The sequence below is a fragment of the Sciurus vulgaris genome, assembly GCF_902686455.1.
Source record: "Sciurus vulgaris genome assembly, chromosome: 13".
Classification (NCBI taxonomy): domain Eukaryota; kingdom Metazoa; phylum Chordata; class Mammalia; order Rodentia; family Sciuridae; genus Sciurus; species Sciurus vulgaris.
This window is the reverse complement of record NC_136474.1, coordinates 71,305,477-71,331,193: the sequence shown is the minus strand read 5'-3', so window position 1 is coordinate 71,331,193 and position 25,717 is coordinate 71,305,477. Positions and strand designations below refer to the sequence as shown.

Below are 25,717 nucleotides of genomic sequence, written 5' to 3'. Positions count from 1 at the left end.
TTCTCCTTAGCTAAGCACTGTGATCCCTGCGGAAAGGCCTGTGGGCTCTCCTCGTGGAGATGAAACGGGAAACACAGGTACAGAAAACAATGCATTTAATCCCATGAAGGGCTAATTTGGGAACTTTTCAGAGCTACAGATTGTATGACCCTAACCCACTGTGCCAGGGCAGTGTCCCCCAACCCACTGAGGAAGATGGACCAGGAGGAGGACTTTCAACTCGCTATCAATCAGTAACTGCAAATGACGGTGCCTGGAGGTGGTGGCTTACAGGAATGCGGATTTTTTTTTTTTTTTTTTTTTGTCTTTTTCCTTCATGAGAGTTCAGAAGTAGGCCCTCTGGGACGAATCCATCAGCTCCAGTGACATCGGTCAGCAGGACCCTTCAACCTGGTCACCGGGAAACCTTATAAATGGCTTGCATCCTAAAGGTTGCCCTTGTCTCTAAGAAGGCTCTTGGAAGGGCAGCTACCCTATCCACATTCCAAGGAGAGTCAGACCCTTTAAAGAAGGTGTTCCCAACAGCACCTGCTGGCCTGTTATGGCTCCCCATAGCTTCCAGGAGAGTGAGGCTGAGTGGGGAGCTAGAAATCTATGCCATGCTCAACCGAGCAAGTTGGTATGCTGATTAGTCTGGTTTGGTTTAGAAATGGATATCTTCTAGAACTTTCCTCTCACATGATATATGCATATAATACATTTTTGTTACACTTCCTCAAATTCCTTTCTGTAAGAACTCACTTTTGCCAACCTCTTTTGCGGACGGTGGAAGCTTTTCTGCCACGTAACTCCTGCATGCGGAGAGAGGCCACTGTCCTTACCTTTTGACCTGGTCGTGCTGGGTTCAAGACAATTAGCCAAAAGGGCTCTCCAAAGCTTGACACTCCGAACGAGTGACAAGGACACTCTCTTCCATGTCCACGTTGGGAGTTACCAACTCCCTCATTCCCTGGAGAGTAGACACTGGAGGAAACTCTCCAGCTGGGAAGTTGCCTTGCACTGGGCTCTGAGAGGGCGCTGAGCCCAGCGGCCTCCAGGGCCATGGCACCTCCAGGCCTGTAGAGAGAGCCCACCCTCCTGGACCACTGTGAGGCAGGCCGCCACCTTCTCTTGCAGTCATTCCCTACTACGTGTCGGTGACCACTGGGAAGCACAAGGACGCGGCCACTGACAGCCGGGCCTTCGTCTTACTCATCGGAGAGGAGGACGAACGCAGCAACCGCATCTGGCTGGACTACCCCCAAGGGAAGAGGGGCTTCGCCTGTGGCTCCGTGGAGGAGTTCTATGTTGGAGGCTTGGATGTGGGCGTCATCAAGAAAATAGAGGTGCTGGCCTTTGGGACCCTGTGATGTGACCCCTGTAGGGAAGGAAGGAGATGACCAGTACATGGGGGGCTGGAAGGACTGGGGTCAGGCAAAGCAATGACCTGGAGCTCCTCAGACCCAGGAGCAGAGGGAAACCTCCCAAACTCCACTATCCAAGAGCTGGGTGACCTTGGGCGAGTCATCTGCCTCTCTGGTTCCCATGCTCCACCTGTCCACTTCTGAGATGTCCTGGGTATCAACTTTCCATCTATGTGCAACAAATTCTCAGACTTAATCCCTCAAAATAGCACAGTGAGTGGTCTCCCGTGGGTCAGAGGTCCAGACGTGAGTTAGCCGGGTCCACCTCTAAAGGGCTCCCTGGGATGGAAGCAAGTCGCAGCCAGAGCTGTGATCTTGTCCTAGGTTTGGGGTCCTGTTGGCCAAATCTATTTTCTTGGGGTTGTAGGACAGAGGGCTTCAGTTCCCAGAGTTTACCTGCCATTCCTCACTTTGTGGCTGTTTCCAAAATGTGGCAGGGTCCTTGTTCAAGACCAGCGGAGACTCTCCTCTGCTCCAGGCCCCTCTAACTTCTTCCATCCCCAACATCCAGATCCTCTTTTCAAGGGCTCGCCTGATGAGGCCAGGCCCACCCAGATTCATTCTTTGATTAACTCGAAGTCCTCTGCTTAGATACTTTAATTAGATGGGTAAAATCTTATTCATGGGAGGGCCTTGGGCCAGCGAGTGCTCAGCACACTGGAAGGAAACATTGAGAGTTGGGGGCACAGGACAGGGAGGGGGACATTGAACAGAAAGAACTCTTCCCAGTTGTACCCAGGTCTTCACAGACTGGTGTGTCTCTTCCCAGCTGGGCCATGACGGAGCCTCCCCCGAGAGCTGCTGGCTGGTGGAGGAGCTGTGCTTGGCAGTGCCCACCCAGGGCATCAAGTACACACTATGCTGCAACTGCTGGCTCGCCAAGGACCGGGGCGACGGTGTCACCTCTCGTGTTTTTGACCTGCTGGATGCCATGGTGGTGAACATTGGCGTGAAGGTATGGGGACACCATGGGCGTGCCTGTAGGGCAGGGGGCAGCAGGGGAGCCTGCATGAGGCAGTAGAGACTCATCGCTGGGGCACTCTAGCCTGACCTGCTGCAGGGCTCCCTGCGCTAGGAACAAGGGGAGTACTCTCTTTGGTCTGCTGCTGTGACCTTGGGAAAGTCACTTAGCCTCTCTGGGCCTGGGTTTCTCATACGCCACAAGGAGACAGTGCTTCCCTTCGTAGCCTGTTCTTGTCAGGTCTCTCGTCCAGGATCCAGATTCCTACCACTGTGAGGACAGATGAGGTCATGAACGAGCTGTGAAGAGCTTCAGAAGGTCAGCGCTCTGCACGGACACGCGGGGGCTGTTCTCCCAGGGTACTCCACCAGCACCTCCATCAAGGGCACAGAGAAGGGTGACCCTTGAGACCCTTTGGGTCTCGCAGAGCAGGGAATGGGACCCTCCTCAACTGGGAAAGCCTGGAAGGCAGGAGCTCCACACCCCTGTCCTTGTTCTCCATCCAACTGGCCAAATGACCTGGGCAAGTTGTGAGAACTCAGGCCAGGGCCAGGCAGGACACAGGACATCTGTGTGTCTGGAACCCAAGGACACCCAGTCAGTCAGCGGCCTGATCCTGTGGCCTCTCTGTGTCTCATAAGCCGTGGGATCAACAGAAACCCCAGCCCTTATCTCTGTCTCTGAATGCAAACCCATGGGCAGCTCATCTGTCCCACAGAGGTAACGGCGGAGCTGACGTGCCCTGCCTATCTTGGGCATGAAAATGGCAGGGGGTTCTGAGTTCTGGATTCCAAAATCCTTGATGGGCAGCAGCAGGCATGCCTGTGCCTCCTCTGCAGAAGAGTAGGGAGAGGAACTTTCCACGGTCCAGACAGCCTCCTGCTCGCAGACATCTTCAGTGGCTGGCTGCACAGTGTGGGTGAGCGGCCACCCAGGCCCTCTGCCCCGGCCCGCTTGCCAGCTGAGTGAGCCTGTGCGGGCACCACCCGTGCAGGGCAGCTGCCCCTCCTCCCAACTCTCCAGTCCAGAGGATCCAGATTCATATCACCGCTATTCACAGAACAAAAGAACACAGGTTTGTCCCTGTACAAAGAACCCCAGGGCTCTTTGGACTGGCCCTCTCCCCAGGACACCTGATACCAGACCGGATTTACAGGAGCCCTGCTTCTGTCTCTTTTTGGAAACAGCGATTACATAAAAAGCAATGCATCTGTGTAAAGGAGAGAAAGGTGGACGCAGAGAACACAGGGGTGACAGGGCCAGCCCTCGGAGGCCGGTCTCCACGGGGCCACCAACGTGCTCCTTTTGATCATTCTGTTTTTTATGCCTCTCTGGATAAGAGCATGAAAGGGTCGGGCTCCATGTGTGTCCCTGTAGCCCCTCCTGCCCACCACCAGTGCCCGCTGCAGTGGGCGGCGTGGGGGGCTCCTGAAAGCAGGAGAGCTGCCCTACGTTCCCTCCGCAAGTGGCTCTGAGCCCCGTGGCTGGGCCTGCACCTGCTACGGCTAAGCCTGCAGTGTTTGGGGGAAGATTCCAGGTGGTGCTAGAAGAGCATCCAGCAGGCGCAGTGGCCTGGGCGTGACCACTGTGGTGAAGGCAGGATGTGGCAGCCGCCAGGGACGGAGTGGGCCTTGGCTGCTCAAAGGAGCCGCCAGCCCGGGCTGCCCCACCTCTCCTGGGATCTAACCCCGGGTGTCAGTCTTTATGCGCCTCGTGGGGGAGGACGGAAGATGAGAGCCCAGCACCAGGCACACCCCAGAACACCTGTGGCGGGGATGCCTCTTGCCACCAGGCTGCCTCTCAGAGGGTGGCCAGGGCAGGGCCTCAGTAGGGCCAGGCTCTCCCTGCCCTCCAGTGGGGACAGCAGGAGGGAGGCCAGCCTTCTTGGAGCAAATCTGAGGTAAAAGAGCAAAATCCAGGTCTAAAGCCAAAATTGTGTAAATGGGTGACTGTCGTATTCACCAATGGCTTGAGGCCGAGCACCTTCAGGTGTCACTCCAAGGACAACGCTTGCTCACAGACGGCGGTATAAGCTGGCTGTGGCGGGAAGTGGGGGCACCTGGAGCTGAAGCCAGCCCCAGGTCAGGCCCAGGGCCAGGCACAGACATGGACTGCCTGTAGCCCACTCCACCCTACCTGCCTGATGGCAGCGGAGACAGGCCGGCAGGTGGTGGGGTCTGCATAGGGTCAACAGCTGGCAGGTGGCAGCTCTGGGATTCAAATGAGCTTGGATGATCTCAAAGGCCACTGTCCTGCCAGCGTGGTTAGACTGACTGAGACGCAGTGAACCTGGGCTTCCAGTCACGTTCCTGTCGCACGGCGCTCCCTCGGCCAGGCTGAGGTCTCCAGGGCTGGGTACCGTGGGGCCTGCCAGGGGCAAGACGGAGGCAGGCTGGGTGGGTCGACGAGTGGGGTGACTCAGGACTGTGTCCCTCCATGGCAGGTGCTTTACGAAATGACAGTGTGGACCGGTGACGTGGTTGGTGGGGGCACCGACTCCAACATCTTTATGACCCTCTATGGCATCAACGGGAGCACAGAGGAAGTGCGGCTGGACAAAAAGAAGGCCAGGTACGCAAGGGTCCCCTTCCCTCGCCCCCGCTCCCCTCCAGCTCTCCATCCCCGGCCCCACCCGGCCTCGGTGTGAGTGGCGAGTGTCCCACACCCCTGCACGCCCTGGGACCCCCCCCCCCGCCACCACACCTCTGCCACTCTGTCTCAATACCTTCTCTTTCAAGAGCCAGCCTGGGCCCTCTCCTCCAGGGAGCCTTCCTGGACCACCTCGGCCCATGCAGGTCCTCCTTCTTCTTCTTCTTTTTTTTCATTTGGTCACTTGAAAAATGTCCGCCGTGAGACCTATGGATGAGTTGCTAGTGCCGCATCCTTGTTAATTTCTTTACTTTTGTCCATTATATTGTCAGATGCAGTCGTGAGGGAAAGTTGGGGGTTGGGTACCCGACACTCCTCTTATTTTTTGCAATTTTTCTGTTTAAAGCAATTGCAAAACAAAACGCAATTCATTTCCCAAAACATTCAAAAAATGAATGAGCGCTGACTCTGCTGGGGAGGGAGCAAGTCCAGGAGGGCCAAGCCTGCACCCGGGGCTCCTGTCCCAGGTGCACAGAGGTCTACTGCCACTCACAGGGGCTGGCGGGTGCCAGGCATGGCTCTGAGCCAGGCGTGGCAACTCCTAGGCCTGTCCGCAACCCCCTGAGGACACTCCCTATCACCCCATTTTGTAAGTGAGACCACCAAGGCACAGAGAAGGGAAGTCCTAATGCTCCAGGTGCCGTAGCCAGGATGCGGGGCGCTGAGCACTGTGTCAGAGGAGCTCCAGTCTCAGGTGTTAGGTTCTCTTAAAACAGGGACCAGAAAGGATGGCCAGATGAGCCTCCTGCAGCGCTCGGTCCGTGGCAGGCCTTGGGCCTCTGCTGGGCCAGCACGGGGCTTGAGTTGTTTTTCCATGCTCAGCTATTGTCCTTCAAACATCCCTGGACCCTGACACCTTAAAACCAGAGGAGGCAGACTCAGGGTCCAAGCCTAGCGTTTTTAGAACTCAGCCATGGCTGCTTTCCCCCTGACTCCCAGTGCCCCTTGGTCGTCTGGAGACGGTGAGATCCAGGGTGGCTTCCTTCTGAATCCCTCCAGCTCCTGGCTCCAGCCTTGCAGGTGGCGGGTGGGGTGGGGCCACTCCGTGAGTAGCTCTGGATCCTCACTGGGGAGGTGATGCTGAGGATGGTGATCTCAGTGATGATGATGATGATTGGGATGAGGATACCGAAGCTCTTTCTTGGGGACCAGGCAGGGATCTCCTCCCATGGACAGAGCAGCCGATTAGAGTAGGAGATTTGCAGCTTCTCCCGGGGCCGAGGAGTTTTACCTGCGTCTTCTTAGCACTTCTGCCCTCTCACTATCCAGCTCCTGGTTCCTTCTGGAATTCTTCCTCGAGCAACTAGCAATGGGGATGACAAGAAGAATAGTGAACACTGACCAGGCCAGGCACGGTGGCCAGTGCCTTTCGATCTACACTAATGCACAGCACCCCCATAGTATGCCACATTAGCATCTCCACTTACAATAAGGTGCCTGAGACACAGAGAGATGAAGTAACTTGCCCGAGGTCACACAGCTAGTAAGAAAGGGGATTGGGACTTGAACTCAGGCAGTCGTGGGGATGAATAAAGATCAAAGGTCATTTCTTTAGAGCTTGTTGCTGCAAGGGGGTCCGTCGCCATCACTAGGTGTGGCAGAGACTCACAGGCTGTCAGAGGAGGGGAAAAGTTTTCCAGTGAAGTGTTATTTTTGGCAGGGCGAGGCTGGAGGTGCACTGGGAAGGACAGGGTCTCCCGTGTGATTGGATTAGAGAGCAGAGTCGGGTCTCTCTGGTTGGTCCTAAGTTGGGAACAGGAACAAAATAGGGGAGCTGGCAGTCACTGACCAGGTCTTAACCGTCCTGAGCCAATTTCTGTAGAAGGTGGGGCTCCCTGGGAGACAACCACGGAAGCCGCGGGTGATGGTTCTATTGTCACACGTGGCCTGGCTGTTGTCCCCGTGCATGTTCAGTCCCTGCGGCCCTCACCTCTGAACTGCCACCCTAACCCCACCCCACCCCTAATTCCTGGATTTTCTCTGGCTGCTCATCTCCCGTCCACAGTCCCCCTTACTGTGCACGATGGCTGGCGGCGGGGAGGGGAGGCCCCAGCCCTGGGAGTATCCAAATTCCAAACGCGTGGCTTGAGGTCTAACAAGCCCATCCTCGTCCACACGGCCCTATTGCCCGTGCTTCCAGGGCCCTTGTCAGTCAAAGCGTTTCTCTGAGTGAAGATCTAGCCATTGAGGACGGCCACGGCGTTCAGTGGCGCCGTTGGCTAGCCCAGTCCTCCTCCCGAGGCCTGTGCTGTTTTATCGTGTGCGGCAGAGGTTTCTCCTGCCTCCCGGGGTCCCTGCCAGGGGTGTCTGCTTCTCAATGGGGGACTGGATAGAAAGACCCGCAGGGCATATGTCACAGGCCTAGACGAGCTCCCCAAGAGAGGCCATGTGACCAGAGAGGCTGGAAGCAGAGGCCAGAGCTCAGCTGGGTCCACGGCCACGCACTCGGCGGCACCCCCAGCTGCATACCCACCTTTGGAGAGCTTCTCACTTCTAATCATCATAAACGCACACCGGCAAGTCACCAGGAGAGGGCAGGCTCTGTTCCCCACTGCCTCGAGGACTAGGCCTCCTTAGTTCTCACTTGGCAGCACTTGCGGTCTCAGCCCCGACCCCCGCCGGCTGTGGCCTCATTTTATAAATATGCCTCGTATCCAAGGAAGCATAACAATTGCCACTCAGAGCTGTCTCTTCAGGGCCACCTGCATCACTGCGAGGGGCTTATCAACGGTATCACCTGGAATCAGTCAGCCGCCAAGCAATCAGTCACCATTGAAGGTCACATTGTACATGTGGCAGTGTGGGAGGAGCAGTAAGGAATAAAGACAGAGCATCTCTGAGATGATGAGGTCATTCGGCAGAAAAATAATAATAGCAACAAAAGCCGCATTACTGTCTATTTGCTACCCCTGTACAGGTGCCCGTGGCATTACCCAATCCTGAGCCACTGGGTTCCGTTGTGCAGATTGCACATGGAAACATGTGAATGATGCCTTCTATAGTCGTGCAGTGCACAACCTGCCCCACCATTCATGGTGGCCCTGTCACTCAGAATCTCATTTAAAGCTTTTCAGGTATGAAATTCTGTTTGCCTTTAAAGTTGATTTCACATCCATTTGGTCCCTGTGAATGTTTTCTAAGATTGCAGGGTTAATGTTGTTCTCCTTACAGATGAGAAAATCCAGACTCAGAAAGGAACTGGGACTGTTCCATGTGACTTAGCAGAATGTGATTAGAACCCAGAACTAGTAGGTCTTGGCTCAGGGTCATTTCTACCCAGTAAACACATCTGGAGTGCCAGAGCTGGAGGCTTACCCCAAGCCTGGTCTCTGGCCATGGCTGGCTTCCCCTCCTCAGGCCTCTACTCCCCACTCCCAGGTTTGAGCGGGAGCAGAACGACACCTTCCTCATGGAGATCCTGGACATCGCTCCCTTCACCAAAATGCGCATCCGCATCGACGGCCTGGGCAGCCGGCCCGAGTGGTTCCTGGAAAGGGTAACACATCTTGACCCTCACTCCCGCTTCGAGCCACTGTGCGCCTCTCCTCCCTGTTCTTTTGGGTTATCAGTGGACATTCATTAAAGTGCAAATGTCACGGAAGAGGGTGATACGTGAGCCCAGCCATGAAATCCAATGCGCCCTTTGGCATGAATTAATCAGAGGACATCGTTTACTTAAGGTGTCCAGTGAGAGTCCAGGCAGCTGCCAGAGAAGATGGCGTGGACACAGCCTGGGGGAGGGGAGGCCTGGCCTGGGAGGGTCGAGATGGGAGCAGCAAGAACCAGGACAGAGGGACTTTCACCGAGGGAAGCTGAGGCAGGGTGGCCAGGGAGATGGCGGCTGCCTGAGTCCATCCTGCCTTCTCCCACAGGGGTTGAGGCAGCCCACCCCAGCGGCCTGCCCCGACCCTGGTCCTGGGCCCTCAGTGGGCTAGAGCAGCCTCGGGGCCGACCTGCTGACACCTGCACAGCAGCAGCTGGATTTCCGGGTCCTGCTTCAGTCGGGTCCCCATATACACACACCACGCAGCCACGGACTCTGTGTGCCCCAAGGGAAGGAGGCGGCTCGATCCTCCTCCTGGGACCTCGCTTTCAGGGCTTCCTCACTTGTGGGGAACTGGCCTCCAGGCTGCCTGCCCCAAGGAAGGCCACCAACCCTCCTGTTCTGGAGCAGAGAGGAGGTTCCCAGAGCCAAGCTGTTCCCTAGGGCCAAGCGGGATATGTTTCCCTGGGAACTAACGTGACGCCAGGGTCTACCATGCTTCCCAAGCCACGTGTGGCCCAAGCTGGTGCCCTTGGCAGCCAAGGGGAACCTTGCCTGCAGCCCCACTCACAGCAAGGACAATGGCCCTGGTGACAGAGATGACCGTCCTGCAGACACAGCCTCAGTGTCACATGGGCCCTGGGCGCCCCAATGTGCTGGTGGGGGCAGGCCTGCCCTCAGCGCAGCGTGTAGCAGTGTCCTGGGGCTGCCCGAGCAGAGATCCGCTCACTGGAGTGCTGGGCATTCATCTCTCACAGAGGCTGCAATCCCAAGGGGTCAGCGGGCCATGCTCCCTGAGGTGTCGTGTGGCCCTGTCCCCACATGTGTGGCTGACTCTGTGGCCACGTTCCCCCAGGTGTAAGGCACAGAAACGTGGGTCGTATAGGGTGTGCCCACTCTCCCGACCTCGTCTTATCTGATCGCACCTGTAACGACCTGTTTTAAATAAAGGCTCATCTTGAGGGGCAAGGTGAGGTCACGCCCTACAGGTTAAGACTTCCGCATTCAGATCTGAGGGTGGGGGACATGATTCACCCATCACACAACCCTCCCCTCGTCTCCTTCTGGTCCCGTGTCCACCTAAGGCCATTCGTCCTATGTCCCCTCAGGCTTCCCCTCCCCTGTTCAGCCAGTAACAGGTTTTTCTTGAGCCAACAATATGGTGCCCATGCCAAGGACAAGCTGGCAAACTGCTCCCAGGTGTTGACGGCGGACAGTGGCTTGGTCAGCCTGTTCTTCTGCCACTTGTTCAAGCACTTCCTGTGCCCCAGGACAGGGATCAAATCCCACATCTTCAAATCCCATGGCTTCTCAGACCCCATGCAGGACACAGGGCAGGGTCCTTGTGCTAGAGAGGGGCTCGAGTCTGAGCCATTGAGCTCCTCCTGGCTCTGGGACCTGGTCTGGGGATGGGGAAGGGGCTGCCTTGCAGGTGGGGCTGGTAGGTGAGGGCGGGCTTTCCCACACGGGGTTCCTCCCCAGATCCTCCTGAAGAACATGAACACGGGCGATCTGACCATGTTCTACTACGGAGACTGGCTGTCCCAGTGGAAGGGCAAGAAGACCCTGGTGTGTGAAATGTGTGCTGTCATCGACGGGGAAGAGATGATGGAGTGGACCTCCTACACTGTCACAGTGAAGACCAGCAACATCCTGGGTGGGCTGGGGTCCCTCCCCACTCCTGGTACCCTTGCCCCCACCCTAAGGTTTGGCTCAGGACCTGGTTTCCAGGCAGGGCCCTTTTCCTCAGATGGCCTTCCAAAAGCTAGTCAATCCAGGTCACTTCCACTGTGTGTCACTTTCTGCCTGGACCAAGCATTGCCTCCCAGTGACTCAAGGGGCCCCTTCCCTGCTCCCTCAGGGAAGTAGAAGGAGGAGGTATGGCCCACGCTTTTGTAAAGCTTGAGCCACAGCCCGCCATCTTCCTGCTGTGACCGGGTGCCCCTCATCCAGGTGCTTTGCCTCTTGGGGACCTGGGGTTCCCTCCCACATTCACATGCTAGGTGGCCATCCGCCATGTGCTGACTTTGGCCTTGGGGCTTAGGACAGGTGTGACTCTCAGGGCCCTCGCAGGTCCGACGTTCTGGTGGAGCAGACGCGGTCTGCATGGCGAGGCTCTGAGAGATGGCAGCCCAGGGTGCTCTGCAGAACTCAGGGGTGTGACTTACCTAGCTGGGCATCAGGGGTGAGGTCTGGGGACTCCCCAAGGGTGATGCCAAAGTCAAGTCCAGAGACACAAGCAGAAGTCAGTTAGCCGATGGGACACTCAGAGTCTTCCAAGCAAGTCCTAGCATGTCAGAAATGGAAGGTGACAGGGACCAGACTCTGATCTAGCCATGGAGGCAAGGACTCCTATCTTCCTGCCCCCCATGACAAGCCCACTCTCCAGGAACCACTGCAAGGAATTGGGAAAATTCATTCACACCAATTCTAAATGACTATGGAGGATTAACGTGGTTAGCTTACATTTTCAACAAAGAAGCCTTTGGGCGGAGAATTGAATCTCTCATGATAGGATCTCAGGCAGAGATGATGGGTGGGTAAATTCACTCCTCACGGTGAAGCGTTTATCTTTATTGCTTGAAGTTCCAAGCATCCACATGTTTTCAAGGTCTTCTATGCCCTTAGAATGTGCTTTCAGAAAACAATTGATAAGTTCATTGATAATAGCGGGGATGTGTCAGAAAAGTGTCCCAGGGCTACCTCTTCCCAAAGCACTTGCTTTCCGATTGGGGGCAATACCTCTCTTTGGCTCAAGCAAATGATATGAAGTTCCAGTAGAAATGTCAAAAGTGGATTTAGGGAGTGCAGAACTTCCCTTCTGTATTTTTAACTGTAGATCCAGTCTATATGGCATGCCTTTTAAGTTTGGGAGTATTTCCCAGAAATAGATGCATTTCTGTCTAAAACATTCACAGTTACTATGACTGCAGCTAGACCAGCAGCCTGCACGAGGCACAAAGAGAAGGCAAAACACAGCATTAAAGACCCAGGAGTTCTAGAACCCCTGCCAATCCTTTCTGACCTCCTCCTTGGTCTTGTCACCTCTGAACTCTGTCCATCCACACACCTTGCTCCTCTGAGGAGACCAGAAGCAAAGCCAGGGCAAGCGGGTGGTGTGTCCCAGACTGGTACCGAGAGCCTCACTTTGCACCCTCCCCAGGGGCAGGCACAGATGCCAACGTGTTCATCATCATCTTCGGGGAGAATGGGGACAGCGGGACCCTGGCCCTGAAGCAGTCGGCCAACTGGAACAAGTTTGAGCGGAACAACACAGACACCTTCAACTTCTCGGACATGCTGAGCTTGGGTCACCTCTGCAAGCTGAGGGTCTGGCATGACAACAAAGGTAGTCCCCGCTCAAGGTCGGGAGGCGGGAAGGGCAGCCCTCGCCTCCCCGCAGCACAGGAGCCCTTCCCGCCCTGCCTGGCAGCTCAGTCACTCCAGCAGTCCAGCAGGCAGTGCGACACAGGGAATTGTGCCATTCGAGGCTTCCATCCGTGAGTGCTAGTGTTCCTGGACGTGCATTGGAGAGGAAGCTTGGGTCTCCTGCAGTCCCCCTGGGTGGTTATGGGCCCTTCGCTTTGTGAAGTCAGAGCATGAATTCTACTCGGTTCAGGTGTAACAATTAAGAAAAAAATTCTTGCTGGGCCTGGTGGTGCATATGCCTGTAATCCCAGCAACTTGGGAGGCTGAGGCATGAGGACTGCAAGTTCAAAGCCAGCCTCAGCAACAGGCTTTAAGCAACTTAGCGAGACCCTGTATCGAAAGAAAGAAAGAAAGGACGGAAGGAAGGAAGGAAGGAAGGAAAGAAGGAAGGAAGGAAGGAAGGAGGGAGGGAGGGAGGGAGGGAGGGCAGGAAGGAAGGAAGGAAGGAAGGAAGGAAGGAAGGAAGGAAGGAAGGAAGGAAGGAAGGAAGGAAGGAAGGAAAAAATAAAAAGGACTGGGAATGTGACTCAGTTGATAGGTTCCCTGGGTTTAATCCCCAATACCAATCAAAAGAAAAAAGTCTGGACTGGGCATGCAGCTTAGCAATAGAGCGTTTGCCTGGCATGTAAGAGGCCCTGGGTTCTATCCCCACCACTGAAGAGAGAGAGAGAGAGAGAGAGAGAGAGAGAGAGAGAGAGAGAGAGAGAGAGGGAGAGAGAGGGAGAGAGAGAAGAGCTAGCTCACCAAATTTACTGCCCATGGATTTTTTTTTTAATAAAGGGTTACACTTGCTTATATATAATAGTAAGCCTAAAAGTGGCCAAGTTCACTTGTAAATACAAACTGGAATAAGAAATAAGCCAAGTGAGAAGTTTATTTTTTTAACTGCAGAGTGCCTAGGGAATACTTTGTCACCTCTGGAACTGCGGTGACGTTCATGACTCCAGCATTTCTTTGGTTATCGTTTTCCTGCCTTCAGTCCTGTTTTCTCTGTCTTGGGATCTGTAAGTTCTATTATGTGTTAAAGAGTCAAGTGGTTCCTTATTAAACCTGGCCTCCTCATGCATCCTGCTTCCTAACTTGTTCCTCTTGCCTGACTTTGAACCCAGCCTCCACCCAGCTGTCTGCTTGAGGCCTGTGGCCTTTGCCAGGTCTCCTGCTTCCTGCCTCCAGAGCTGGCCTGGTGCTGTGTTTCTCCCCACCTCTTCCAAATCCCCACCGCAGACAGGCTCATCCATCATGGTCACCGATGAAGTCCAACTCAGCAGTTGGTGACCTCTTTTTCCTACATGAGTTGCACCATTTGGCTTTAACATGGGTTCAACAGTTAAAATGCTTCCCATGACATGGGCTAAGCTCAGTTTAGACACAGATAAACTAGCCATTCTTTGAAGCAATAAAATCTGAATGCCTTCACATTCACAGTTTTCCTATTGCCTGTGTCTCCATTCAGTCATTCATGTACCGAACATCTGAAATGGTCCCCAGATGCCTGGAACTCTGGGAGGTACGAAGGATACTAACATTTGATCTTTAAAATCACTTTGTGAATGTCCACAACAAAAGCACTTTATTGCCCCTCTCTTCTACAACCAATGAATATCGAGGCTCAAGGTTTGAAATGTCACCAGCAGTCAACTGCAGGTCTTCTGTGCCTGCTCTGACCTGCCACACTGTGTGCCAGCCCATCCTGTCAGTCACAATTCTGCAAAGAACCTGTTACTCAATATGCATTGTTAATTCATAAACATTGAACTCACAACCAACAGCACATAGCTCATACCTGAATGAAGCTTATCTAACAGGGTTTTTTTGGTATGGAACATCATCTACTTCTTGCATTTAGAACACTGAATAGCAGTCCAGCCTGGAGCCTGTGCATGTTTGGAGGTCATTTTGAAACAATGAATTCATAAGAAGCATAAAAATGTGAAAACCGTGGTGTTAAGCAGGAAAAGACACTTGCTTACAATGTAAGAGCTAGAAGAAAAGGGAAGTGTAGCTTCGTCCAGCCTCATCCAGGAACACATGCATCAGGTGACTCAAAGTGTTTACCACTCTGCACTTGTCCGTGAGTAATCATATAAGTAATAATTTGGGGGTTACAAATGAAATATAGCAAATAGGCAAATTCACAGAAATGTAACATGTCAATAATAAGGACTAGCTGTATGTATTGAGCACTTACTGTCAGGCATTATGTACAGTGCTGGGTACAGTGTAGGGCACAGCAGACAAGGTTCCTGTCACTTGCCAAGAGCTGGTAGCAAAAAGTACATTTATTTCCTGACAAGAACAACTCAGAAGAGGAAAAGTTTGTTTTAGGCTCATGATTTCAGAGGTTCTATCCATGGTCAGTTGACTCTACTACTCTGGGTACAAGATGATGCTGGAACATTATGGCAGAAGGATGTGGCAGAGGAAAGATACTCATGGCATCCAGGAAGCAAAAAGGGAGCGAGCGAGCAAAGAGCCAGTGACATAATATAAATCCCAAGGGCACACTCCAGGTGACATACTTCCTCCATCACACCCCAGCTGCCTGTAGTTATCACTCAGTAATCCATTTTAATCATCACTCCATCAAATGGATTCATCCACTGATTAGGTCACAGCTTTCACCATCAATTTGTGTCACCTCTGAACATTCCTTCACTGTCTATCAATAAACTTATTGGAGGACACCTCTAGTAAGCTAGAGCAGATTCCTGAGAAGTACAGAATTTAAGGTTATTAAAGGGAAGGAAGAGGATGAGGGAGGAGATCATCCTTACGTTTCGTACGTCAGCCTCATCTGGGGAATTCTGTAATGCTGAGGATTTTTCACCCACCACGAAATCCCAAGATACGGCATGTTGGTTCCTGACTCTAAAGTTTCCTGGACATAAATTTAATAGAGGAAACATGAAGCCAAATTTTGTTTCAAATAGCAAAGCAAATAAAAACATTTAAAATGTTTATTTCTCCCTAGCAAATTCTCAGAGTCTCTTGATGAGAAGTTTTGTTACACAGCCAACCATTGAAGTCACTGTACTGAAGAGAATGGAGGAGGAGATGAATAGCCTTCTGTCATTCAAGGATTCGTGTTTATTAGACAAGAGTGCTCTTCATTTCCTCCTAAGAACTGGCCCTACCACATACATTTTTAAAAAATGTCAGGGAACATTTCTTACCGAGCCTCACTCTCTCTGTTTCCTGGTCCTTTTTGGAATGTGAAATAGCCTCTTAATCCCGATTATTTCAATCCATTCAGAGAACGGTGTGGTATATTTGTGTTTGAGAATAAGACTTTTTAAGATTAATTACTTCCATTCAAAAAGATTTATCTTTTCTTCACTCTCATCTCTCTAATAGCTCTGTGAACTTTGAGGTCAGTCCGTGTTTAGATTTCACCTTGTGTGAAATCACATCTATTGGCCAAGCTAGTTGTCATCCTTAAGTAGATACTCGAGAGCTATCTTTGCACCTGCAATTCTCTTCTCCTACTAAATTCCCATGCATCCTTCAAAACCCAAAGTAACCCTTGCTTTCTTCATGAAGTACCCTGATTCTCCCAAATAAAGACAAGTGTCCCCTGCTCTGTGCTTCTAAACTTCTCTCTTCATATCTCTATTTGTACCACCCATAGTGCTGAATTGTGATTGTCTTGTCAATTGCAACTGGCCTTGAGTCTTTCAAGGGTAGAGATCTCATTTGACTGACATTTGTATTCTCAGTGCCTTGCACTTAGTAGGTCCTTAATAATTATGTGAGAGAAGGAATAAATTGATGTTAATCAGCTTGCAGCAGTTTCTGGATCATAAATGAATTCTGGCACAAGAATTTCCTCTTTTCTAGACTTCCCCAGAGATCTCTCTCTAGATGTTGAGAGGTCTTCAGATGTAGCATATCTAACAATCTTAGTAAAACACATGTAATTCTCCACAGGTAGATTGAACAGTGCCTCCGCTCCCAAATCCTTGCTTAACCACAACCTCAGAATGTGATTATATTTGGAAATAGGATCTTGGAAGACAGAATCAGTTAAGGATATGGAGATGAAATAATTCTTGATTTATGGTGGGCCTGAAACCCAGAGATGACTGTGTCCTTACAAGGAGTCAAGGAACGTGAAGAGAGATAGACGAGAAATTATGTGAAGGAGACAGAGAATGGACTGCAGAAAGAGTTACAAGCTAAGGAACACAGAGGATTTCTGGGAGCCACCAAAACCACAAAGAGGCAGGGAACATTTTTTTCTGGAGCATCCAAAGAGAGAATGACCTTGCCAATACCTCGATTTCAGATTTCTGGTCTCCAGACCTGTGAAATTATAAGTTGTTTTGTTTTGTTTAAAGACACGAAGTTTGTGGCAATTTTTTATGGCAACTCTAGGAAAATAATACATTAGAGAAGAATCTTCTGAGAAATACTAAAGACCTGCCTAAGTCCCAACTCAATCATGTCTTTGCAGCAAAGAACCCATGCCAAGGCCTGCTGCTGGGTAAAAAAAACATCCAAGGCCACTGGACTGAGGAAAAACACAAAATCAGAATGCAGTTCTATTAGAGAGTCCAATGTCAGCAGGACTAACTGCAGCAGCTTAGAGCACAAGGCTGAGTCGCCCAGGGTCATGTCACAAGGTGGTGTCAAGTAGCAATCTGTTTGACAAGCATGTCGCTCCTAAATTTTACACCAGGGGTCTCCACAGTCCTGATATCAGTTTAGAGGTAATGGGACACAAAACCCAACTGTTCCCTAGGCATGAAAAATATAAAACATCTAGAACTGGCAGGCATCATAGACTAACTCTGATGCCACCCTGGACTTGCCATCCATCCCAGCCCCTGGAACTTAGGACCTGTGACCTGACTCCCACCTGTATTCTACCATGATTCTACCTCCCTGCTTATGGCTAACAAACTCTCTCATGTCCTCACCTTCTCCCTGAAAGTTTTTCCTATTGTCTTACCTTGCCTCCAGAACAGTGTGCATGTGTGTAGCTATGTTCTGTCTTCTTTATTTGACTCTCAGCTCACACATACCATTGTCTGGTTCATTGCTCTCTCCCTGATGTCTATCACATGCCTGTGATATAATAGGGACTTAATATAGTTTAATTGAATTTAATTATACTCTTACTTTAGTCTCTCAGATCCTTCCTTGTCTTTTCATGCCTTAGTCTTAGGGAACTCAGTTTTCTCCAGAAGATTTTCCTTGCTTTTGAAGATTGGGTTCTGGCCATAAACTTTGGAGTCATGACTAAGTCCTTTGATACTCTCTGCCCCATCTGCCAGACATTGGACACATGTCTAGACTTTCTCAGTTTTTTATGCCTTTTTTCCACTGTGCAAAAGTCTGACAGTCAATTCGTCAATTTCTTTTCTCTCATTGCAGTCAAAACTCCAAAAGAGGAGGGAGGCTCTTCAGCACTAGACAGTTCCACCAGGGCAGCAAGTTGCTATTGCCATTTAGACACCAGGCTCTCCCCAAAGCTTGGTACCTCGTCCCACACCCACTTTATCTTGTGACCTTGGCCCCATAATGGCTCTTGGACTTAAAGAAATTCTTTGTGATGGATGTGATCTTTTCCTTGTAGGCAGAGAAGTGGACTTAGGGTCTGAAAGCAGGTTAATACCACTGGCAGGTCTTAAGGCTCAGCAGGGAAAGGAAGATTTCTGTGTCCTAAATGAGCCTATGTGATCAGAATGCCAGGATCATGAGAGCCGCAGAGAAGTCTAGGTCCTATGCCCAACTTCACTTTATAGTAACTTTCTCCTCTGGAAATGGAAGTTTAAATATTAATACAAACTAAGTCTGCTAAACATGTCTTCAGCTCTCTCTGTGCTACACTTTTATCATATTTACTTTTAAAACTTTCCACCTATGTTATACTTCCCTTGCACAGAAATTTAAGAGGGCAAATATATTTTGTTGAGAGTCTTTCATGGAAAAAAAGCAAGGGTTCCTGAACAAATATCACATAAGTGAGGTTACAAATGTTTCATTTGCTTAAAGAATAACAACATTCTCTTTCCCTGAATCTACTTTTCCAATTTTTTGTTTAATCAATAGTTGTTTTTTTAATTAATTAATTAATCTATTTATTTTTGGTACTGGGAATTGAACTCAGGGACACTTAACCACTGAGCCACATCCTCAGCCCTTTTTTGTATTTTATTTAGACACAGGGTCTCACTGAGTCGCTTAGGGTTTCATTAAATTGCTGAGGCTGGCTTTGAACTCCTGATCCTCCTGCCTCTGCCTCCTGAGTCACTGGGATTACAGGTGTGCACCACTGTGCCCAGCAACAGTTGTTTTTAATGAAAAATTTTAAACATGCACAGAAGTGATGGGAATAGTATGATGAGCTTCCATGCACCCATCACCTAAGTTCAATAATCATCATGATCTATCACATCAACTTTAACCTTTTTACCTTTTTTTTTTCTTTCTTGATTTCTTTCTTATTGGTGGAGGATATGAAATGAAATCCTAAACTTGGTGCCATCATACTGCAGATGTATTTCACATGTTTCTCTTTTTATGAGACATTTTCTTACAAAACCCCACTACCATTGTCATTCTTATCAATGACTTCTTTGTATCGTTCAACTTCCACTTTGTAAGAATTTTCCCCATCTGCATAATATGGAAATATGCTTATTTCTTCGGTACTCTCTATGGAAGAAATACTGTGTGCTGATGCAGTGTGAAGTAGTCCCACTCTTACATCAAACAGTGGATGCAGAGGCTGCCAGCCTGGCTGATCCATTGTGAATTTCCCTCATAACTCTTCACCTAATGGCTTGACCCAGGGAGGATCAATTAGAGTTACAAATGTGATTTTATAATTCTGTCATTTCTTACCCACTCACTAGCTGGAATTTTTCTTTTAAAAATGGTCTCTAAGGCTATTTGATTACCATGAAATATATTTCATAGAGGAAAACCCAAGATAAATGATTAATTCTTCCAATTACCCAGCTAGTTTTACAATTCTGAACAAATTATAACCAGTGTGTTTATTTTCTAATTCATCTTGCTCTTTTTTTCTTCCTCTGGTTAAATTAAAACTCTGGTGAGGTAAAGAATGGTTTTCACCTCAAAATGAATTGCTATGTTTTCTCTTGAATAATATTCATTCTTAGAAATATAGAGGGCCTCAGAATTCATCTGTTCTCACCTTAATGTACAAGTGAGGAAACTGAGGCATGGAGATACTATAGCATATTCAGTTAGGTGGATATACCAAGACTGGAACCCAGATCTGACAAAGCCCAGAGTGGCCTCCAGTGGCCTCTTAGATGGTGCACCTGCGGAAGTGGTTTTGGAAAGTAATAGCTGCCTTCTAATATTCCTCCATGGCTAGGACTCTGATGATTCCATATCTCACTTTGAACCCTTGATTGATCTTGCTGAAGAAATGTAAGCTACCCAGGTGAAACCTTAGCTTCCCATAAGTTATTTTTTAAGGAAGGAGCTGCTTTCTGAAGTCAATCTTTCTACCTGAAAAGAATTCTCCCTGGTGTGCACTGGAATAAAGAACTGACAGCTCATCTTTGAAAGTAAAAATAATTGATTACTTCTGTGTTTATCAAATGCTAAGTTCACAACCCTGTGATACTATTAAGAAGACATAAGACATGGTTTCCACTCCCTAAAATCTAACTGGAAAAGTCAGAAACACATATAAAAATAATCAAAATAGAGGGAACAGACATGGCCTCAGTAGCAAAGACTTCCCAACATATCCACGCTCATGGCCAGGAGAATGGACGCACAAGGAATAACCTAGGCCTGGGGATTCCAGAAGTTCTCATGGAAGAGGTGAGAATAGTACAGGCAGGTTTTTAGGGCTGGGAAATAGCTTGGAACCTTAATTGGAAGGAGAAAAGTCCAAAGAGATGCCTAATAAATCCATCTCATTGAGATAAGGGATTTGCATAAGGGCTCTTCCTTATTGATTGGAGTTAGGCTGAAGAAGGCCCTAAATATGTAAGCACAGAGTCCTTCATCCCATCAGAAGTGGAAAGCCATTAGGGAATCACAGGCAGTAGATGGCATGCAGAAATCTGGAATCATCCACCTGACAACCTTGCTCCCAATCAGCATCTGCCATCTCTTGTTGCCTGGAGTGACTGGACCTCACATTGCTTCAGAGTTTCTAAATCTTTTTTTAAAAGTAATTTTGGAAGATTTGAGAAAAAAAACAGTCAATTCTACTAGGGCAAGACATTCCTCCTGAATGGGGCTAGAAATTCCCCCCATCAGTATTTTTCGTCCCCATTCTTCCCTATTTCAGTCCTAGTACACACTCATGTGTTTGATAAACACTTATTGTGTAACATCTGAGCAATGTGCTGGGCACTAGAATATACAATGGGAGATCAGGCAAGCCTCCTGCTGTTGTGGGCTTACAACCTAGTAGACTGGGATACCACATACAAGGAAATAGAAACAAAATTATTTCAGTTGTCAAGTGGGTAATGCGAATTGAAAGAGAGTAATCTGAGATGAGGAAACTCCTGCAAATAGGGCCATAACAAGAGCTTTCCCAAAGACAGGGCACTTGATCTGACACCTCAGTGACAAAACAGTGCTGGTATATCACTGCAGACAGACAGAACAGTCAAGCACATTTCCTCAGGAAAGACAGAGGTTCATATGTCAAGTGTAGGTGGAATATAGTAAGTGAAGTTGTGAGCAGTGTGGCATGAAATCATAAGAGTGGAAAGGAATTGGATCGTGTCAATCCACACAGTTCTTGGTGAGCAGTTTGTATTTGATTCTGAGAGTGATGGGAAACCCCTGGAGGGTTTTATGTAGAAAAGTGACAATACGATTTATGAATTTAAAACATTGCTATGAAGCATACAGAGGACATTAGTGATGGTATTGTGTGTAAGAGCAAACATCTGGAGAATAACTAGTTATCCACCAACAAGGATAATGGGAACCATCTGTGACAGGTGCTTACTTTGGAGTACCAGGCAGGTATGACCAAAAAATGGGGGGCAGATATCTACATTCTGGTATGGGTTGCCTGGTCACATGACATAAGTCTGTCCAGAGCTGTCTGTTTCCACTTGCACTCTTGATAAAGTTCTAGTGGGAGAAACTTTCAGCAAGAACCCTGTCAATCACACCCCACATTTCCAAAACTTGGCAAGTAAGTCATCAGTGAGCACAATTGAGCAGTAAGCCTCTTTCCTATCAAAGGAGCTGGGGTTAGTCTGTGATTTACCATGGAATTCTATCTTGAGAAGAGAATTGGGATGGGCTGAGACAAAACACACCTAGAGTCAGGGTGCAGGCTTGGAGAAGGACAAGGAGTCTCTTCCATTGGGGCATCTTCCAATAGGATCAGTAGCACATCTTCTTTTTTCAGACTTCCTCTTTACTTGCCTCTTCCTTTCTATGTTCCACTCTAGAACTCTTTGAGAAAAAGACTTCAATTGGTCTTATCTGCATCCTTTTCAGACTGAACACATGGAGGCTTGCTAAGTACTTTAATCAGTTTCATGACACTCTCAGGAACCATCTCAAAAAGCAGCCAATTTGCAAACTTAGATGGGACTGGTCATAACCTAGAAAAGTTAAAAAATATGTTGATTGAGTTAAAAAGTAAGTTTAACTCAATGGAAGTGTTTTAAAATTTAACTTAATTGAACACTAACAATTTTCCACTTGAGTTAAGATCTATGTTTGCAAAAATAAGAACTTTTAAAATCTGGAATGATGCCAGTACATATGCCCTGCCCATGAGTCTTAATATCTGCCCCTGTAGTCTAGGTGACTGGAAATTTGTGTCCATCTTTGTGTGTTTCTGTGCTTATGAGACCTGGAGACCACAGGCAGGATCTATCTGCCATTGTTGTTTGGGGCAGCATCTGATCATAGAGAAGGACTTTTTGGTGGGGACTGTGGGGGTGTCCCCACATCCACAGGTGGCATGAGAGAATAAGGGGTGGGAGGAGAGCACATCGATTCATTCCTTGTGGGATTGCCTTGTGGACATATTATGAGCAGCAAATGCCATCACCACAACCTGCCAGACCACTGGGAATTCCCCCAATGTGGGGCCCTTTGGCATCAGAGTTGTCAAGAATTTTGAAGAGTACAGAGCAACCAAAGCAGTGCACAGTGTAAATACCACACAGCTGTCATGGCAAATGTACATGGGTTCATACTGGCTAGCTGTGCTATGGGGGGAACACTTCTGAAGGAATCCCTGCCAATTACAACAGAAGCAGCTCTATGTTCATGATCAGGCCAAAACTTGTCAAAATCAGCAATATATCCTGAAGAAATGGCAACTTCTGAATTATTCTATGATTGTTGAATGGCTCAGCCAAAGACCCCCAAACCATAACATCTTTATTCACTTTGCATTCATTGAGCAATTACTTACCTGCCAGTCACAAGGCTAGGCATTAGGAAAACAAAAATGAGTAAGACCTCATCCCTGCCCTCAGGTGCTCCTGGTCTCAGGGAAGAGACAGGTATGAGTCGTGACAATGCAAGGTGGTCAGGATGTGGCCAAGGAGATGCAGAGTTCTATAGTGGCATGGAGGACTCTGATAAAGGTCCAGTGGGCAGTAGGGACATGAGGGAAGGCTTCCTGGAGGAGGTGATATCCAGAATTGATTCTGGAAGGATTCTGGAAGAAGCGGGCATGAACTACATGAATACTGGTGTTGGGAGGTGATAGAAGCTTCCTTTAGTCTTGGGAACACCAGAAAGATCTACTTGTCAGGCCAGAGACCTCTGTTGTGAATCCGATGAAAGCTATAAGTCCCCTCCCTGATAAAAATGTCTATTTAATGACAGCACAATTTCTTGGGGCCCATAGAGTCTTAAATTCCATGCACAAACCCCCTGCAGATCATGAACTCCAAGCTAAGAGTTTGCAAAGAGATTCTTATCCTGTTGGCTGGAGTAGCCCTCTGAGACCACCTTACCCAACCCATCATTTCATCAACGAGGAGACTGAGGCCCAGAGAAGACAGAGAAAGTGCCCCGGGCTGCATAGCCTGTGCGACGGGGGAGGGAGGTCTAGGAAGGTATGGAGAGCATATTTGGCTCCCAGTCCTCATGACATCTCTTCCACAGGGCTATTTCCTGGCTGGCACCTGAGCTATGTTGACGTGAAGGACAACTCCCGTGATGAGACCTTCCGCTTCCAGTGTGATTGCTGGCTGTCCAAGAGTGAGGGGGACAGGCAGACGGTCCGTGAATTCGCATGTGCCAACAATGAGATTCGTGAGGAGCTGGAGGAGACCAGTATGTGGGGAGACCTCAGGACCTAGGCTGACTGTGACACCTGGGCTGGCTCTTCAAGTTAAAGGAGGGTTGGCTGCTGAGGTGGGGGTAGTGGGGACAGGCAGGAACAGGACAACTGTGCAGGAAGGTGCCGGAGAAAACACCTAGCCATGCACCATGAACCTGGAAATGCTAACATGCCAACTCATGGCCTTGGATCCCAGGGGACAATTAGGAAGCAGGGATCCCCACTGGGGCAAGCTCATCCTGCCCAGAGGGCTGCCCTAGGCTGGTCAGGTTGGCATGAGGCTCTTCCTAGTTTATTTCTACCTGGTGAACTAAGTCCAATTGTGCTGCAGCAACAGTGGTGAAACCAGCCTTTCTAGAAATAGAAGGCAGGACCTGCAAGTCTCAGCCACTCTCTCTGTGTCCCTTCCTCAGGGGATATTTAAAGAGACAGAGTAATTGATCCCTAAGATAGATGGTCACCAAGGCCCAGGGAGGTATATCTTTAATACACAATTGTCTGGACCCAGCTGGTTAGAAGGCTTGCCTAAGGCAGAGCCCAAAGCAAGAAGGGATTTGCTAACCTCAGTTATTAAGGCAACACTAGCTACACTAAGAGGTGAACCCCAAAATCTTAGTGTCTTAGCACAAGGAAATTCATATCTTGTGTAATTGGTATGAGGTCTTTCATGGTGTGATTTAGGAACCCAAGCTCTTTGCATCTGGGTCTGGGCCATTTTCAAAATGTGACTTCCACATTTCTTGCAGAAAGGAAAATAGAACCCAGAGGGGCCCTTCCTCCCCACCTCCTTAACACATGAACACACACTCCATTGGTGAGACTAGTCACATGGCTCCACAAGAGGCACCTGGGACTCGAGCCCTGGCTAGACAGCCCCTTATAGGGGACCACTATACACCCCAGAAGGGAAGTATACATCTTTGGTGGAAAGCCACCTACCCATCTCTGCCAGGACATCTAAATCAGCTGTCTTAAGAGTTAGTTAGCCCAAGTCCCTGGAAGCACTCCAGTGAAGGCTGAGCACCCTTTCTTCAAGTGTCCTGTAGGGGAATTCCTGCCCTGATTCAGAAAGTGGGCTCCCAGCTTCTATAATTGCATTTGTTGAGGAGTTACTGAGGCCAAGTCTTTTCTGAGGGTGCACACTGCTTTATGACCTCTAGTCTGTCTGCATGAGTTAGTCTCTCTCTCTAGATCCGAAGGCCCCCATAGGTCAGGGACAGGATCGCTCATGTTTGCCACCCTCTGCAGCACTGACTGCCTTGGGGCCTACTAGAGGCTCAGTAAATGGAAGAAGACATGGTCCTTTTCCTGAGAGCCTCACAGTGTAGTCAGAGGGGGAATTTAAGCCCTTCATACAAGAGTCAGGTGAGCGATAGAGAGTCCTTCAGGTATTGGTGTTCAAGAGGACAGATTCATAAGACTTGGATTAAAATTGCTGAGTCTCCTCTGCTTTCCAGTCAAACAGCTGCAGAGCCCTGTGGGATTCAGGTTGGCAGGGAGGTTGCCAAGGGGAGGTTAGTTCTGGAAGGATGTGTGGGTGTGGAGAAAGGGAGGACGGGGCAAGGGCTAGGAGAAGGCCTGCACCAAAATGACATTCCTGCAATCCTGCAGGGGACAGCACAGTATCCTCTGGGCTGCCCAAGAGAGGACAGGCAGCCACACCACATTCAGTGCCAGAGGCTTGCTCCAGGGACTCAGTCTATGGACTCAGTCTCAGTTAACCATGTAACAAATTCGTGTTGACCATCTTGAAGTGCCACACCCTGTTGACTTCAGCAAACCCTGCCCATGGGGCACTTTCATTCTTGGATTGCTGGCCCCAGGTTGACTTCTGGGCATTCCACCTGTGAGCTTAAACACGCCCCGTGCCTGAATAGAGCTACCCTACCACATGTCCTCACCCTCAGGACCATCAGGAAAGGGTTTGCTACAGTGAACGTGCCCCCCTAGTACCCTCTCTCACGTCTCCTACTTGAGTTCATTGTGGTGGGCATGGAGGTTCCTAGAGCCCCCACCTCTCCCTCGTGGTGACAAACCATTTCCTTCACAATTCCCAGGATCCACCTTGAACTCATCAGGGACTAGTGGCAGAACATGACTTGGCTTCTGCTGGGAAAGCAGAATGGCAGTGACGGCTGGCATCCCTGGGCCGGCCTCTCCAGGTGCAGAGTGCTCCCTGCTGCAAGGCTGTGTGCCCCACGGATCTCTTCCCCTGGCCTAGGCTACCTGCCCCTTCCCAG

The 25,717-nt window shown here is 49.7% G+C and overlaps 1 protein-coding gene across 2 annotated transcripts in view; it reads left to right on the top strand.

Annotated features, from left to right (window-relative positions):
• The window catches only part of LOXHD1 (lipoxygenase homology PLAT domains 1), a 162,154-nt gene that overhangs the window by 128,827 nt on the left and 7,610 nt on the right, over positions 1–25,717 (top strand). For both annotated transcript variants that reach the window (XM_079108765.1, XM_079108764.1), the window contains 7 exons: positions 1,117–1,325; positions 2,173–2,358; positions 4,808–4,935; positions 8,392–8,509; positions 10,259–10,433; positions 11,940–12,125; positions 23,300–23,470. In XM_079108765.1, the coding sequence (XP_078964891.1) occupies positions 1,117–1,325; positions 2,173–2,358; positions 4,808–4,935; positions 8,392–8,509; positions 10,259–10,433; positions 11,940–12,125; positions 23,300–23,470 (1,173 nt within the window). The remainder of the gene's footprint in view (positions 1–1,116; positions 1,326–2,172; positions 2,359–4,807; positions 4,936–8,391; positions 8,510–10,258; positions 10,434–11,939; positions 12,126–23,299; positions 23,471–25,717) is intronic.